At 48.2% G+C, this 18,114-nt stretch overlaps 2 protein-coding genes across 3 annotated transcripts in view; one reads left to right on the forward strand and one right to left on the reverse strand.

The window, feature by feature from the left end:
- The first annotated feature begins 232 nt into the window (after positions 1-232).
- Tac4 (tachykinin precursor 4) lies at positions 233-7,850 on the forward strand. The gene is made up of 5 exons (XM_036194798.1): positions 233-352; positions 3,347-3,440; positions 5,220-5,252; positions 6,232-6,291; positions 7,693-7,850. Exons 1-5 carry the CDS (start codon positions 233-235, stop codon positions 7,848-7,850), a joined length of 465 nt encoding a protein of 154 aa, XP_036050691.1.
- Positions 7,851-13,826: 5,976 nt separating this feature from the next.
- The window catches only part of Kat7 (lysine acetyltransferase 7), a 39,085-nt gene continuing 34,797 nt past the window's right edge, over positions 13,827-18,114 (reverse strand). For both annotated transcript variants that reach the window (XM_036197267.1, XM_036197266.1), the window contains 3 exons: positions 17,372-17,518; positions 16,427-16,533; positions 13,827-15,482 (listed from right to left, as the gene is read on the reverse strand). In XM_036197267.1, the coding sequence (XP_036053160.1) occupies positions 15,381-15,482; positions 16,427-16,533; positions 17,372-17,518 (356 nt within the window). In that variant the 3' untranslated portion in view covers positions 13,827-15,380. The remainder of the gene's footprint in view (positions 15,483-16,426; positions 16,534-17,371; positions 17,519-18,114) is intronic.

Here is an 18,114-nt window from a genome sequence, read left to right on the forward strand (position 1 = left end):
GTCTGGGCTCTTGATGGCATTGGCTCAAGCAGCCAGGAAGAGAGGCTGTTAGTGAGGCAGCCCAAAGATGGGATTAGCCACAGGAAGGAAGCAGAGGAGCTGGGGAGCCTGGAGAACAAGGGGAGATTTCCCACCCACACTGGAGTGACCGACCCAGTGGGGACTGCTGAAGGAGGTAGCATCAGGCTGAGGGGCTTCCTGGACTCCCTGGACAGAGCAGCACATGCTGACCATGCTGCCCCTCCTTGCCCTGTGTCTCCTGATTGGGCCGTCAGTGTGCAGGACAGCAGGGGACAGAGAGGAACTGACACTCGGCAAAGAAGCAGAGTCCTGGGTGACCGTGAACCTGAAGGTACCTTTCTGAGCTGATGACCCATGGTGGAGGGCTGGGAGATCCCTTTTGAGGCTGCCAGGATAGCAGAGTGCACCCCAAACCCTGAAAGGCAGACTGCTTGACTCCCCGGACTGGGTGGGGGAGGGGTCCAGCCCTGATCTGTCCAACCATCAGAGGCACTTTCTGGTTGTACGTGTGAGAGCAACAATGTGTGCTGTGTGTGTAGAAACACTTAGTTAACACCTACAATGTCCCTCATATTGTCCCGACTGTCTATATTATAAACAGGAACTTGTTTCAACTTCATGGGGAAACTGCCATTGTTATCCCCATTTCGCAGATGAGAAAACTGAGGTACAGAGGTCAAGGAGCTTGTCTAAGATGTACTGCTTCAAAAGTACGGCTTCCACCTTAGCTAGGTTCTGACTCTGTATCTGAGCATCAGAGAACTTATTTTCAAAGGACCAACTGGAGCAGGATTACTATTTTTGTCTCACACAAAAGAAACACTTTTGTCCCCCGGCAAGCACCAGTGTTTCACTAGAACCAGGAGGGTAACTGGAGCCCCTCTCCCCACAGTCCCAGGACGGAAAGGACACTCAGCTGATGTTGGGGTGTGTTGCTGGGCCACGTGAGGTCCCTGGAAGCTATTAGAACTGGGAGGTTGGGGCTGTGGCTCAGTTGGTAAAGGGCTTGTTTGAGACATGAAGCCCGAGGTTCGATCCACATAAACACCACATAAAACGGCATGGTGGTGCATGCCTGAAGCCCCAGCACTCAGGAGGTCAAGGCCAGCCTAGGGAGAAGAGGAAGATTCAAAATGAGACCCCAGGAAAAACCATGCACAGACAGCCCTACTGAGGGGGTCTTCTCTAGTTTGACTAGGGAAATGTGGGGAGTGGGAGAGGACAGCAGGTCTGGGAGACCTGGGTTCAAGTCTCAGCTTCTCCACGGACTCCTGCTACTCTCAGCCTCAGTTTCCTCATGTGCAAGATGGAGGGAAAGAAACTAACCCCTAGCTGCTTTGGAGCTATGACTTTTTTTTGAGTCGGTGACAGACATGCAACGTGTGAAGGTCCTGTTGGGTCACAGAGAACACTGGCGACGGCCATATGGAAGTGTGTCCTCAGTTTCCCGTGGCTTTGGCCGCTCTGGTTCCCACCTGCACTCAATTAGCTCCTCCAGCAGCAGTGAGGAGAGGCTAGAGGACCAGAAGTCCTGCAGACTGACTCTGTGGGTTGCTAAGTGTCACTGCAAATGGGATGATCTGACGGCTGCCAGTTCCCAGGGTGCCCTGCCTGCAGCCACCTCCGGGCTTTCTGGGTAAAATAGAATGGCCCTCCCTAATGCTTCCCCTCCCCTAGCAGAAACCTGGTGGATAGAAGGGTCTGCTCTATTTAATTCGTAAAAGACCACTCTTTCAAGTTCCTGCTTGAAGGATGGCCTTTATTAAGGCAAAGTGGTTTTCGTGAGCTTTTTCAAAGATGGGCCTAACTCTCCAAAGAGACTTTTCTCTGGTTTCTGGCTAGGCTGGGCGACTCCAGCTGGCGACAGCTGGCCCAGCCACTGACATCTCAGGGAGACAGATTGGGAGACTGAATCAGGCCAACACTTAGAAAACAATCTATCGTGAAAACAGTGTGTGACAAGCCCCAAACAGCCCACGGGTCTTCCCTGACTCCCTGCTGGATCCCTGGAGTCCTGTGATCCTACAGGAATCCTGAGTCACTGAGCTGTCCCCAGCTCCCAGTCTACAGCCTCGAGGCTGTGGCCTGTCTTCAGCCTTGTGGGAAAAGGCAGTTCCTACCTGTCTCAGTTCAGAGATGGTCATAAAAAAGGTGCTCCCCCAGAGAGTCAAGGTCACCGAGGGAGTTGGGGTGGGGGAAGAACTCAGGTTTACAGCTGTTGGGAAGGATAGTTGCCGTTGGGCTAGACTAGAGGATTAAAATGGCTTTTTCCAGGGCAATAGCTCCACCCAGACCCCATGTGGGACTCCTCCCAGGATGCCCAGCTCTGGGAAGGGTAAATCTGGGACAATGGGAGAGGGGACAGCCATTAGTCCTGGTTGGCCTGCTGTTAAGTGACAGCCACTTCTGGTCTTGGTTGACATTTCTCAAGACCTTTGAATCCTGCTTCTTCTGTTACCCTGTTTAGGGTTAGTTAGCTGCCTCCCTTTCCACATATGTAACATGGACAGGAGTCACACGTTTTGTTTTGTTTTGTTTTTCCTTTTCTGAGACAGGGTTTCTCTGTGTAACCCTGGCTGTCCTTAAATTAGCTCTGTAGACCAGGCTCAGAGATCCACCCTCCTTTGCCTACTGAGTGCTGGGATCAAAGGTGTGCACCACCACCACCACCACCACCACCAGGCACACATCCTTTTTGGGACAGTCATACTATTTATCCCTAGCTGACCTGGAACTACAATAGACTAGTTTAATCTCCAGTTTGGGGCAATCCTCCTGCTTCTGCTTTTGTGTGTGTATGTATGTGTGTGTGTGGAGGTGGTAGTGTTCTGGCTATGTGCCTCAGACTTACCTTGTTCTCACAATGCTCCTGCTTCAGCCACTCAAATGCTGGGGTTACCATCATATGCCCCCGTTTGCTCAGCTCCATAGTCTTAATGGTAGTTATAGTTATATTGAAATTGTGACTGAGTCTCTGAGAGCCTGCCCTTTGATCCAGATGGCTTTGGTTCAAGTTCTGACTCCACTTCTCACTTATTTTTGGACACACTATTTCATCTCTATGTACCTGTATTTCATCTGTAAAATGCTGACAGCAATCATACTGGGCTATTGTCATGAGGTCTGGGTGAGAATTAGTGAGTTACTAAATGAAAGTGCTTGGGACGGTACATAGGAACACAGCAGGTGAAATTTTACATCATCATTAATACAATGTTTGGGGTGAAATATCCACAAGACCCTTGTGCCAGGCTGTTATTTAAGTGGTAATGGCTCCCCTGTCTCAACAGCTCCGCACTCTAATGCTAACTCTTGGCTTCTCCAGGGAATCCCTATTGCCAGCATTGAACTCCAGCTTCAGGAGACGAAGAGAAGCAGAACTCGTCAGTTCTATGGCCTGATGGGAAAGCGGGTGGAGGGTAAGTGGCAAAGGCAGCAGCTGTGGTTCTGAGTGGCTTCTGCAACACCACGTAGAGGGTGTTCATGGGATGCTGAGGTGCACTGTCCCTACTGGTCATCATCCAGGCAGGATGCTGTGGGGACCGCCAATGGCAACAGGTGTATCGGGGCTGATGCTCGACACCCTGGCTCCATACCTGGGTGATGGGGAGTGTTGGGAAACGGACAGCCGCATCTAGATGTAAGGCAGGCTTTCCAGCCAGTTCTGTGCAGTTCAAGCACAGTTATTGTGGACCTGAGGGTACTAGAAACAAGGAAGCTGTCCCAGAGATAGAGGGAAGTCGTACTGCACAGAGCCCAGTTTTTCTTGGCTTGCCATTTTCTTCTACACTGTTGTCCTGAGCAGTGAGTCACGCTCTGGCTGGCACTTGCACTGTCCATCTGAAGCACACTGGCTGCATCCATCCAAGTAGGAAATGTGCGCTTTTCTCCCCCCAGACAGGGTTTCTCTGTGCAGCCTTGGCTGTCCTGGAACTCACTCTGTAGACCAGGCTGGCCTCGAATTCACAGAGATCAGACTATCTTGCCTCCTGAGTGCTGCAATTAAAGGATGTACACTTTTGACCAATAGTTTCACATCAGGGAATCTTAAATTTGTATGAGAATGTCACGTGTGCTCTGAGATGTTTGCAGTACAGGAAGGCTCATTGCCAAGTTGTTCATAACAGTAAGAATTTGCAAAACATAAGACAACCAGTGGGGGAAAGATCAAAATATGGAACGTAAGTGGGACATGGTGGCATATGCCTGTGATCCCGGTACTTGGTTGGGTGGACACAAGAGTATTAGAAGTTCAAGGTCATTTTTGGCTACATAGTGAGTTTGAGGACAGCTTAGGCTACACAAGACCACCTCAAAAAGAAAAAAAAAAAAGAGGTGGGGGAATCAGGGAGATAGCCCGATTAGTAAAGTGCTTGCAACACACGCATGAGAGCCTAGAGTTAGCACTCGACACCACGTGACGATCTAGGCAGCACACCTGTAATCCTAGCACCGGGGATGTAAAGACAGGATGATACTGGGGACTTGCTGGCCAGCCAGTCAGACCAAATTGGTGAGCGTCAGGCTCAGTGAGAGGCCCTGACTCAAAAAACAGAGTGGACATTGATTCAGGAAGACAATTAATGTTCACCTCTGGCTTCCATTTATGTACACACACACACACACACACACACACACACACCTTGTGACCAGACATTAAAAGAGATGAAGCACTAGCTAGGCATGGATCTCAATGGTAAAAGGGGTGTTTGCTATTTGTAAGGCCTTATGTTTAATTCCCAGCACAAGCAAAACAAACAAAATGCTTAAGCAGGCTGGGCATGACACATGCCAGCAGTCCTAGCACTAAGGAGGCAAAACAGGAAGCTCACTACAAGTCCCAGGCCAGCCTAGACTACATGGTAAGACCTTGTCTCAAAAACAGTTTTGTTTTCGTTTTTGTTTACCCCTGAGCACAGCAGAACCTCACATAGAGATAGTCCCATCTCTATGTCAACAACACCCCCATATGCCCAGTGGGTGACTGAGGTTCTGATAAGACCTTTCCCAAGGATGCTTCCTGGCTGATGCCAAGTCCCAGTGATGTCAATCAAAGCTCACTCTACTGCCTCCTGTGGGCACATTCCCACTGTGACATAAGGACAATGGGGTTCCTAGAGTCCCTGTGAAGAACCCCTCACATCTCTCACCAAGCCTCCAGGGAAGCAGCTCAGTTTTCATCCCCTTTCTCCTTCCAGGGATACGTCCGATTCAGCCAAAGGAAAGAATGGGTGAGTGCTATCCTGGTCTACTCTCAGCCTGCTTCTGGGGTGGGGCTCACTGTGCTGGCCTGGAACAAGCAGCGAAGCTCTCGGGGCATGCCTGGCTGGGGGCATGCCTGGCTGGCACTGCGGTACCATCGGAGGACTGCTGTGACATGACCAGAAGATGGATTTTCTGGTTATTTCCCCAAGGGTGGGATATGCTTGTTCAGGGAATGCCTGCAGTGGTGGGAGACAGGGCCAGAGCTTCAGAATGACTAGAGTTAAGAAAATGAATCTACCAGGAAGAGCTCGGAGATTCAACCCCTTGCCCCTTGAGGATGTTAGAAGTGCAAATCCAGGTAGGCTTTATTCTACTTAAGCCCTTCAGCAGAAAGGGAATCACAAGAGGGGTCAGATTACACCTGTAATCCCAGCACTTGGAAGGCTGAGACAGAGGGATTACAAGTTATAGGCCAACCCGGACTACAAAGCATGCACCTGTCTCTAATGAAATGAAAGAGCACAGCAAACACCAACTTGTCCCCACAACTCCTGAATGCTGTGCGCAACAGGCCGCCCCTCATGCCCTTTGGGGCCATTACTGATTTCATTGCCCCATCCTTAGCAGCTAATGTGGGCCTGCCCCTCCTGAGCGAGATAGCTTGTCTCCAGGTTCTCGTAGTGAGTCTCCTTGGCACACTGCATTGTGTCACACGGCTGTTGTTCTCAGCCTGGAAACTGCACAGAAGACCCAGGGCTTTGGTCACTCTGCTTGCTTAACATTCAGCCTAGTTTCTGAGCATGGAAATATTGGTGAAAGGTCTAGCAAGGGTGAGGAGTTGATGAGTAAAGCCATGGATGAATGGAGGGGTGCAGGGCATTCCTTCACCTCCCGAGTGAGAAAAGGCTGCAACTGGAAGGCCCAGCTCTACCCTGCCTGTCCTCACTCCATGCTCAAGGCAGCTGCCTTTATTCTTCCTCACTTCCCTCTCTCCTCCCTCATCAGGGTATCAGCTGGGACGAACAGTGCAGGACCTCCTTGGCCAGAGAGGTCTGTCCATAGAAGGTAGGAGAGGGCATCTAAAGGTGACAAGAGCATCATGGGAAAACAGCCAGGCACTCTGCTGCCATCAGACAGAATAGGTTCCTGTACCATTCTTTCTAGCAGAAGGGTCCATGGGAGGCAGGAACTGAGTTACAAATCATGGGAGAGGCTCCTGCGGGCTTTTTTTTTTTTAAAGATTTATTTATTATTATGTATACAGTATTCTGCCTGCATGTACCCCTACAGGCCAGAAGAGGGCAACAGATCTCATTACAGATGGTTGTGACCCACCATGTGGTCGCTGGGAATTGAACTCAGGACCTCTGGAAGAGCAGTTGGTGCTCTTAACCACTGAGTCATCTCTCCAGCCCTCCTGCTGGTCTTCTGAGTGTTTGTGTATGCCACAGCATGAGTGTGGAGGTCAGAGGTGAACTTGCAAGAGTTGGCTTTTTTTTTTTTTAAAGATTTATTTGTTATACATACAGTGTTCTGTCTGCATGTGTCCCTGCAGGCCAGAAGAGGGCACCTGATCTCCTTACAGGTGGTTATGAACCATGTGGTTGCTGGGAATTGAACTCAGGACCTCTAGAAGAACAGTCAGTGCTCTTAACCACTGAGCCATGTCTCCAGCCCCAAGAGTTGTTTTTTTTTTTTTCTTTCATCATATGCCAGAGACCCAACTCAGGTGGTCAGGCATGGTGATGAGTACCTTTACAGGCTGAGCCATTTTGCTAGCCCTGGTGAAGTTGTATCTTCCCAGCCCATGTCCTCTAGGTTCAGTGGAGCCCATCTCCTATCTTTGTCTGTGTGTAAAGTCCTAGTTGTTGATCCCTTAGTCCACAACTGTCATTAAGTGAGCAGCCCTAAGGGGAGGTGATACCTTGAACAGCTAACACCTTCCTCCCCAAGCAGAAGAACCCTTAAGTGGTCCCTGAAGCCAGGCATGAAAATAAACAGTTCAGGCTGGGGGAGGGGCAGAGAGCCAGTGGGCCACCGAAAGAAGGGAGGTGGTCAGATGCAGGCCACACTGAGCTGTTTCCAGGTCCTTCCTGACTTCCAGCTCCTCCCTATCTTTCCGGACAGAACATTGGCTATTGGGAGGACAGACAGGAATGAACTCTTTTTCCCCTGAGATTTTCTCAGGGTATGAGTCTCTGGAAATCACCCTGATATTAAGTTGAAATAAATGTTCTACATGCATGGAGTGAGGTGGTTGCTTACAGACACCACTTTCCAGGGATACAAAGTAATCTGTCCTAAGCCACACAGTGAGCTAGTAACAAAACCAGTTTCCTGGTCTGTGGCAGTTCCATGTCCCCAGGAAAATCTTTTGGGCTTTAGGATACCATCCCCCTTTCTGTGGCTGATGAGCGAGGGTTGGCTGGAAACGTGGCAGATAAACCTGTAATTTCTTTGCTCTAGGAACCTGCAGACAGGAGACACACCACCAGAGTGCAGAGCCTGAAGCAGTGGCCAGAGATGGCCTCCAGAGTCAAAGAGGAAGGTCAGACTCTCTCAGTCACCAGCAACGTGTAGCATTCTCCCTGGGCACAGAAGAGGATGACCAGGGTTCAGAGTGAGCGCTAAAGATCGCTTCCCCAATGATGCCATGCCCATCTTTCCCTGAACATCACAGCTGAAGAATCTCAGGCCAACAGTCCAGTGTCTTCTGTCCTCAGCTCCGGCATTTCATGGCAGGCCTGCACTGAACCCCGCATTTCCTCCAGGACTCTTGACATCAGGTAGCAATGGCACACAGAGCAGTGTTGTCTCACAGGCTGGAGTGACCCAGCTCTCCCTTGCGCCCAGGCTCTCTTGCCTATGTATTACAGGGTAAGCTTCACACCCTGTATCCTACGCCCAACATACAGTGGGACTCAATAAACGAGTGAGCAGTAACGAGTAGCTTCCTCGGCCGTATAAGGCAGAGGACAGGATGTCAGAATAGCAGATTAAGATTACACAGCCCAGGTCCATCCTCAGGTGGGAAAAGATCCTGAGGGGAAGGCACTGTGTGCACCTGCGGGTGAGAGGGGGGTGGGGTCAGGGGCCTCTTCTCCTTGGATTCCTGATGACCTGCCTAGAGCTCACCATCTGGGCTGATGATATGGCTCAATGGGTTAAGGCATCTGTTGCCAAGCCCGACAACTTGAGTTCAATCCCCGGTACTCACAAGGTGGAAGAGTAAACATTTCCAAACTGTCCTTTGACCTCTACATGTGTGTCATGGTATGTGTGTACCAACACACACACACAAATAAAGCTTTAAAAAAAAATTGTTTTTTTAAAGAAGTCACCCTCTAGTCCTAATTATAATTTGGTCCCGTTACTCATTAATCTTCTTGTATAAAGTGGCCCCTTCAACTGCTTGTCCCCATTCAAACAGAACTCTAACCTCAGAGAGCCCCAAACTAGTGGGAGACACCCTCTGCCTGCGACAGAGGACCCTGAGATGTCTAGAGACATCAGAAGCTAGGTATGATGGCATTTATCTGTAGTTTCAGCTCCAGGAGGCTGAGACTTGAGCCCAGGAATTCAGCCTGGACACATGCTGAGACTATCTGAGAGAAAAAAAAAAGATGCTGTTCCAGTGAGATGGTTCAGAGTAAAGTGCTTGGTGCCAAACCTGGTGCCATCCCTAAGACCCACTCGGTGGAAGAGATTCTCAGACCTTATCCTCTGATCACCACACAACACATGTGCTGCGGTATCCATACACACACACACACACACACACACACACACACACACACACACACACACACAAGTCAATATAATTTTTTTTCTTCTTTTTTTGGTTTTTCAAGACAGGTTTTTTTCTGTGGAGCCTTGTCTGTCCAGGAACTCACTTTGTAGACCTGAATGACCTTGAACTCACAGAGATCCACCTGCCTCCGCCTCCCAAGGGCTGGGATTAAAGGTGTTTGCCACCTCACCCAGTTAGTAAGTGTAATTTTTAAAAAGTTCCTTAGTCACAATGAAATCCAAGGAGAAACACTGGAAATGAGATTGGTAAGGAGATGGGGAACAGCTCAGCCTGCAGAGTACTTGCCATGTAAGCATGAAGACCTCAGAGCTGGATGCCCAGAATTTATACAAGATTAAAAAAAAAAAAATGCAGGGCTGTGGTGGTGCATGCCTTTAATTCCAGCACACAGGAGGCAGAGGCAGGCCCATCTCCGTGAGTTCAAGGTCATCATGGTCTACAAAGTGGGTTCCTGGACAGCCAAGGCTACACAGAGAAACCCTGTCTTGAAAAACCAAAAACCAACCAACCAAACAAAAATAACAAGCCAAAGAAATCGGGCATGGTCGTGTGTTTGTAATCATGGTGCTGGGGACAGAGGGTACAGACAGGTGAGCTCCATGCCAATGAGAGACCCAGCCTCAAAACAAGACTGTCCTCTGGCCTTCACATGCTGTGAACACAAATGACAGGGGCTGAACCAAAAACACACTGGAATTCCGTGGGTAGGGTTAGCAAGGTTAGGGTTAGGGTTAGCAGCAAACAAAGTCCATTCACTCAGTCACTGGACCACAAAAATACGTTTCTCTTCTGTGTCCCTCATTCTGAAGAGGAAATGGTTATTTTTCGGGGGGGGGGGGGGGGGACTTGATCCCTTGTATGTATGACAGGGTGGGGGTAGGGGATACTGAACAGGAAGGAAGGTAGGTGTTTGTATGCTTGGGTGCTGACAGCAGAGGCTCCTGAAGAGAGGTGACCGAACAAATCGAGACTACCACTAAGACAGCCTTCATTTTTTTTGGAGACATGGTAGCCTAGGATGGCTCTGAACTTTCAATCCTCCTGCAAGTTCAGCCTCCTGAGTGCTAGGATTACAAAGATGTACACCATGCCCAGCCAGCCAGCCTGCTTTCACTAGATCTATAATAAATCTGTTCTAAGACTTCCTGTTAACCGTTAAGGCCCAAGCCAACTTCAAGCCTTTCTTCCTTCTCACACATGGAGATGAATATGGGAGTGGGGGACAGTGTGGACTTCCAGTCTGTCCTTACAGCAGAATTTCCCAGTTCATACCTTCATCTGCTCACCTCCCAGGTGCATACTCCAAACAAAGCGGCACACCCACCCAGGTCGTGACCCCAGCATGATTCCCTACAGTCACTCCATTTGAGACTCAACAAGGGAGAGGACTTTTATTCTGATGCTTCAAGTTTGGGAGGCTTGAGAAAAATAAAATTCACCGAGTAGGCTCGTAGGCTCAGACACCACTAGAATTTGAAAGCCTTAGAAGACTTGACAGCTTTTGGGAGAGAGCTGAGATGTAACCTCTGAGAGCCCACTTCTGGGCACCTGTCCTCTTTCAAACCTGGCATGTTACCCCAAACTCCCGATCTCTGCATACCACACGGTCTCCATCCGGGTGATTTCTAGTACGTGGCCAAGCCAGTCTTTGAGTAAGGAGGGATTTCTCAAAGTCAAGTCTAACTCCAGCTAATGGCAGTGCTGGCGAAAGCTTTGGAGAGAATCTGGAAGGACTCACATCCCTTGCTCCCAAGGGGTCTGTCCCCAGAGAGCTACACAGTAACTGAAACAGTAGCCACCCTGGGCAGACAGTTATAGTTCTGAAACTCATTATGTCTCGAGTGTGGTAACACACACCTGAAATCCCAGCATTTGAAGAGGAGGATCAGGAGTTCCAGGTCAGCCTGCGGATTCCTGAGGAGGTTGGGAGTGTGGGGTTTGGTGCTGTCAGCAGGAGTACCTCAGATCCGTCTGGTCTCTATGCGCTGCAGGTCAGCTTCTGCTTCTGGGTTACAAGCACCAACCCACCACCCCGAATCCCAATTCTGACACACTCTGTCAGAAAGTGAACCACTCACAAGGGGCCTACACACACACACACACACACACACACACACACACACGCGGCTGCAGCAGTATCTAACACACTCTACACTGTGAGATAAGAGAACAAGTCTCCAACAACTTGCGGCAGAGTAAGCCCAGGGTAAACCATTTTCAGAAACAACCCCTACTGGAACATGACTTGTAGAGAACAGATATTTCTCTCTCACATGGAACGCCTGGGAGGCACCAGGAAGCCAAAGTGGTCAACAGGCCAGGTTATTTTCTTTACTCCAAGGCTCAAGTGAACAAAGCCAAGCGTCCGAACTTGTACCTGAAGGCACAGGAGGGGAACAACAAACTGATGATTCGCCCAGGGGGCACTTCCTCACTGCCAGCCTTGTTTCTGGCTCAGTGACATTCATTGGCATTGCTTAAGGTACCACAAAGGAAATGAGCAATTTACGCTGCCCCCACCAGTCTGGGAGAGGCAGCCATTTGCAAGCTTGTGGCCAAAAAGACCTGAAAGTAAAACCAGTTGAGATCCAATTCCTAGCACACATCACATCCTATTATTTAGCAAAGGTATTCTCATCTTCTATTCTCAAGACATAGACCCTGTGAGGGAGCCAGACCTCCCTCTCCACTTTACCATTCACCAGAATCGGTTGTGTTCAAGCACAACCCAGAACTAGTTCAGAGTCCCGAGTAAGAGCAAAGCAGCCAGAACATGTTTCCTGAATTACCACAGAGGCTTCTCAATCAGACTTCATTAATCCCATGTGTGGGAAGGGGCTTCAAAGGCAATTTCCTGAACTGTAAACAAATGTGTGCATATTTGCATTGTTGTACACACAAACTAATGCATTTATCAGCTTCCCAGAGGCCAGAAACAAACAGAAAAGATGACCGTGGCTCAGAGCCCTCCTGCTTGACCATGCTGGAAGATCAGCCGCTCTAGTCATTTGTCTTGGTACCTCTCTCCCTCTGGAGAGTGGGAAAGTCTAGGACTACCCTTGGAAGGTAACCAAAATGCTCATTTCCATTGGTTTCATGTTCCAGAATTGATGTGTGCTGCAAGCCAACTAACTGTGTTCTATTCTGTCTATAGGTTTCAGATGCTCCAGAGCCTCAAACTACAGCAGTTTGCAACCTGTGGATCATGACCCTTTTGGGGGGTCAAACGACCCTTTCACAGGGGTTGCATAGTAGATATCCTGCATCAGTTATTGACATTACAATAGCAAAATTACACTTATGAAGTAGCAACAAAAATAGTTTTATGGTTGGGGTCACAACATGAGGAACTGTATTAAAGAGTCGCAGCATTAGGAAGGTTGAGAACCATTGATCCAGACCAACCAGCCTAACAGATAACTCCATTCCAGCAGTACCTAATCCCAGCTGCACTACCTGTCTAGAACTACAGGGACTAATGATGGCCAAGTCTAAGTAGGAAGCACCACCATGCTCTACAAAGTGTATACTACACTGCAAAAATGCCTCAGCAGGATTTATTATTCCCATAAGAAATGGGAAAACAGAGGTATCAGGTGACCAGAGCTCACTACAGCACGGCTTTTGGAGGCAAGAGAAGCAAGGCTCTCATTCAGTATCCGAAAGTTCTCAGCAGATTAATGAGTATTCTTTCAAAAGAAGCCTCTAGAAACATGGCTGTTTCTAATGGGTGTATGTATCTACCTAGAAGAGGAAGGAGGATTCAACACTAGGGAACTGAAGCTGAAGAAGACACTGGCAGAGGCAGTACAGATTCACGTGGGACTGTACAATGGCCTTGTGGCTCCTGTGCTGCAGCAGGCTCCGGGTTTCCTTCTGTGTAAGCAGTGTGAGCAAACTGCACGGATGAATACAAGGGTCCAGGGAAGCAGTGCTAAGCAAGCACACAGACGGCCACTCCACAGGCCCCCGCTGAGTGGCTATCAGGAATCAGACCCAGGACTACTAACTGCAGACTATTGCTCCAGATTTCTTCTAAGGTAGGCAAGTCAAGTAGGCTGTCAAGGGAGGTGAACACTTGCATACCAGTTAGTGTCAGACTTCATCTAGAGACAGGATCAGGACCGTGTGTACCTTTCTCCCTCAGCATTCAAGTCCATGTTAACAACCTTCAATCTTCAAACCTCGAAAGAACAAAATTCCCCTCTGTCTGCTGCAAATGTTTACAACACGGAGACCTGAACAAACCCTGTTCTAAGATGAATAGAAGGGGGAGCTGTTTTTCTCCATTCCATTTCCCAAGTGCAGTAGGAGGGCCTGCCAGTGAGCAAAACCACCCTTCCACCATACAGATGGCAGTGCCCAACCTCCTATTCCTGCCCGAGCAAACACAGCAAAATACAATTATTTCCAGAAGCACAATCTGAGTTGGGTAATGATTAGAGATGGCAGAGCTCACTACTGGTGGACATACTTGGAGAAAAAGGCACACACTTGTTTCTGCCTCCTACGAGTGGAATGGTACCCCTCCCTACCTCAACTTTCCACTGGTTCCAACTCCAAACCAGAGGCAGAAGAATCCAAGAATGTTATACTAGCTAGCCACTGTTGTGCATAACTAGTTCCTGGAGCCAAAGGGAAGCAGATTCAATTTGCTCTACCAACTCTGAGTTCAGAGTAAACAGTGACTCTGTCAACAACCTGTTTCACAAGGGAAAACAATCCACAGCTACAAACCCCACTCCTAACACTTCACTGAGCCATGAACCACAGATCAATCATACTCAGATTAATCAGACGTGAGCAGAGAACATGCTTTATTGAGTAGATATAGAAGAGCACATTCTACCACATGTGGGGAAGGGTTCAGCATCTGTAAAAGGCCTTTACCCTTTAAGAAAAACCCCCAGTGAAGCGGCATTTGGATAAATTTTAACAGTGACACTGAAACTGGAGGGGCTGCCACTGAACATGCTTCAAATCAGTCCCCTCCAACCCACAGTGAGTATTAGTAGTGTACAGAGATGACAAGAGAAAGGCACAAATGACCAGAGTTAGGGTTGTGGTGAGGGTGCCACGTGAAGACAGCAGTGCTGGAGGGGACCAGGTTGGGAAGAGCAACATGTCAGACATCAAAAGCTGCCCCAAGATAGCAGGTTATATAACGGGACAGGGAGAAATGAGAGGGAACACTTCTTCCTTCACTTAACACCACTAAAAATAGGAAACCAGAGAAGAGGACGATGAAGTCCCACAAGGGGGTGGAGTTCTTAGAGGGACAGAGCACTTCAGCCTGCTGTGGGGAGTCGCTGGGGAAAAGGGAAGCAGACCGTAGTGGTGTGGCCACTGTCTTGCTGAGTCATGGGCTGAGAAACAGAAGTCATTTTCAACTACCTTCCACTTCTCCCAGGAAGCTCTGGACAAAATCAGTGCAGCGTATGTGGAAGTACAGCTGCCTAGACCAGACTGGCAAAGGCAGGTGGAAATATCTGCAGTATGATAAATCAATTAACATGTGGCACAAAAGAAAACTGTTAAAATACTTGGCAATTGCCAACATAAAAGGGGCAGGAAATAAAGAGAGGGGCACTTTCTGCTGTGGAAAAAAGAATTTCCATTTCTTTCCAGCAAGATATTGCCCCAGTGCCCACAAGTGTTAATACAAAGGAGAACATGAAGTCACCACCTCTTCCTCTTCCCCCCATCTCATTGGACCAGGGGCTGTGATCCCCTGGGAAATGCTTCAGGAGAACCTAGCTCGGGCCAGCCTGATCCTTTCCAAAGGCAAATCATTGGACAAAAAAGTGGGGAAAAATCAGTGACTGTGAGATGAAATCAAGGGCAATGGACCCCTCCCAGTAGACACACATATACTCACACGTGCTGCCTCTTTCCGCCCCTTCACGAGGAGTATGTAAGGAGTAACTGGAAAGGGCCTTCGGTGGCAACCATGTTTGGAGGTCTGGTGACCAGGTAGGAAAAAGCACTAGCACAAAGTTCAGGACACAACAAACCTCATGGGGATAAAGAGCATGAGGCGGGAACAACCAGTGACTGGACAGGTACAGTACCATAACACAACTCCTTGGGTCAGTGCTATGAGGATCTGTACTTGAGCCTAATACAGATCCGTCCAGGCAACCTCACTGAGGCCGAAACAACAGTTCCTCAGAACTAGTGTCTGCAGTGTACACGAAGGTCGGAGCCAGGACAGTCCTGAGGGGGGTGGCCTTCCCAAAGGATACTGTACTTGCCAATCACAAGAGCAACAGAAATGACAGACAGATCCCTAGGGTACGGATTCCTACTGCTGGGGCTCGCTGGCTCAGAATGACAGGTCACTTTAAGTGCCCTTGGGAGGGGTCCATTTTAAGCAGCTTGGATCCATGGTTTTATTGGAGTTGGACCTTTTGGCCTCTTTGGCTATCCATTCATCTATCAGGTCCTGTGAAGAATAAGGGAGCGATTATTACATACACGGAACTAACACACTTTAAAACAGATTCCAAAATGACTAGCAATAGATTCACCCAGGTTCCAATAATATATTAAAGGTAAAACATGATATCATCTTTGGATTTGCAAACTGCTTTCCTTTCTAATCTATTTCTTCCTATTCTGCCTTCAGTGAGTACTGTGGATAGCTCTCTGTATAAATAAAATGCTGACTGGCCAGTAGCCAGGCAGGAAGTATAGGTGGGACAAGGAGAGAGGAGAATTCTAGGAAGTGGAAGGCTGAGGCAGAGACACACTGCCAGCCGCTGCCATGACAAGCGAGACGTAAGGTACTGGTAAGCCAAGAGCCATGTGGCAACTTATAGACTAATAGAAATGGGCTAATTTAAGATATAAGAACTAGATAGCTAGAAGCCTGAGCCATTAAGCCAAACAGTTTAAATAATATAAACATCTGTGTGTTTATTTTATAAGTGGGCTGTCAGACTGCTGAGGCTTGGCAGGATCCCGAGACAAAACTCCAGCTACAAGTGAGAACTGAAAACTATTAATTCATGTATGCTTATTACATGTAAGGAACTAAAAATGGAAAATGGGCATGAGCTGAGGTGGCATTGGACAAAATAATCTCAACCCACTTCTGAGAATCCTAGAACTTATAAGAATCGGCATGGATGGGCAGAAGTATTACGCCACACAAAGCTGCTTGCTTGTGTCACACAGATCTGACAGAGCTGACCAAAAGCTCCGATAAGGACAAGGGAGGAGATCAGTTCAGCAACAAAGGCCATGTAGACCTCACTGCCAGCTGGAACCAGGCCAGAAGGAGCTTCCAGTCATAGCCTCTAAGGGGAGGAAACTGTGGGTAGTGCAGCCCAATGAGCTCTGCTACTAAGCTCTAATGACACCACGGGCAGCTGAGGGAACTCTCACCTGTCTCTTTAAAACTAGGTGCTTGCCTTTCCAATACTTGAGCATCTGAAGGGCTTGCAGAGTGCTGACAATGTCCACAGGATTCACAGCTGTTTCCTGGCTGATTTCTGTAACAGAGGAACTACTGAGATCCCAGCTGAAGCACAGACCCCCACACCCATGTCTCCCAAGGTTCCCTTTCATATAGTTTTCCAGAGCTCAGATCTGTGGTACTTAGGCTACTTGATCAGAATGTTTCACCAGCCCAAGTAACTAACAAAAACAGATTTAATGGTAAGAAGCTACTCTGGCCAGGCGGTGGTGGCGCGTGCCTTTAATCCCATCACTTGGCAGGCCAAGGCAGGCGGATCTCTGTGAGTTTGAGGCCAGCCTGGGCTATAGAGTGAGTTCCAGGACAGCCAAGGCTACACAGAGAAACCCTGTCTTGAAAAACCAAAACAAAAAAGCTACTCTAAGCCCCTCAAAAATCAAGGTCAAACTGGAACCCCAAATTCTTCCTGTATAAGGGCCAGATGTCTTTCCTAAAATTCCAATGTTTCAAAATCCTTAAAGTCTTTCTTGATTGTTTAAAGAAATGATATATATTCACATGTGTATGTATGTATTTTATGTACAAGGGTGTTTTACCTGGATGTATGTCTGCGCACATGTGTGCCAGAACTGGAGTTACATACAGTTGTGGGCTAAAATATGAGTACTGTGAAATGAACCCATGTCCTTCAGAAGAGTAGCCAGTGCTCTTAACCACTGAGCCATCTCTCCAGGTCTTCCTCTTGGTTTTTACAAGAACTGAGTGTTAACAACTCCAGATGGGAGAAACCACTTTATAGCCATTCCCAGGACCCAAAGTTCTGGGATCATGAGCCCTGTGGTGAAGTCTCTTCATTGCTCTCTAGTCACAGTCAGATTAAACAGAATAGGGTCATTGTCATCAAGTGCACCTACCTTTGATGGAGATCTCCTTGCCTTGGAAGTTGTGCAGGTACCGGAGCAGCACTTCCTTCCAGTAGCTCCGGTAGCTTATGAGGCCCAAGTCAGACAGGGGGCGCTCTGGAGAGCCAACTTTCTCTTCCACTTTGGAAAGTAAATAACCTGCCAAGAAAAAACACAGACTTGGTTTTTTGTTTTTTTAATTTGGAGAGAGGGCCTTAAAAAATTATGTTTACTTATTTTGTGTGCATACTGGTGTGGAAATCAAAGAACAAGTTGCAGGAATCAGTTCTCTCCTTGTACTATGTAGAGTACCTGGGAATCGAACTCAGGTCCTTAGGCTTGGCAGCAAGTGTCTTTACCCACTGAGTTATCTCACCAGCCTTTCAGTGAGGGCACTTTTTTGAGACAAGGTTTTCATATGCAGTGCTGGCTGGTCTATAATGCACTATATATAGACCAGGCTGGCTTGAACCTTCAGTGAAATCTTCCCCATTGCTTCTACCTCCAGTGTTGGGGAGCCGAGTCAGACTTTTTAAAAAACACTAAGCCTCATCCTAACAGCAAAAAATAGTGTGCAAACAAAAGACTTAAGGACATCTGCTTTGAAGTACCAGAGAGCCAGCCATTCAACAGAGTATGTTGTCTGGCTGTTGAGACATCCTGGCTTTGTATAAACAAGAGTGAAGAAATGCGTACTTACAGTGTATCTAAGCACCTTAAAACAGGCACTTAGAAACAACCCTGGAAGGCTTCAC

Source organism: Onychomys torridus, chromosome 8 (assembly GCF_903995425.1).
Source record: "Onychomys torridus chromosome 8, mOncTor1.1, whole genome shotgun sequence".
Classification (NCBI taxonomy): Eukaryota; Metazoa; Chordata; class Mammalia; order Rodentia; family Cricetidae; genus Onychomys; species Onychomys torridus.

What these genes read in the sequence shown, in the direction of transcription:
- Tac4 (XM_036194798.1), top strand. Translation starts at nt 233, where the DNA reads ATGCTGCCCCTCCTTGCCCTGTGTCTCCTGATTGGGCCGTCAGTGTGC. An exon ending in GATGGGAAAGCGGGTGGAGG is followed by an intron (nt 3,441 to 5,219) that starts GTAAGTGGCAAA and finishes TTCTCCTTCCAG; the next exon opens with GGATACGTCCGATTCAGCCA. An exon ending in GAGAGGTCTGTCCATAGAAG is followed by an intron (nt 6,292 to 7,692) that starts GTAGGAGAGGGC and finishes TCTTTGCTCTAG; the next exon opens with GAACCTGCAGACAGGAGACA.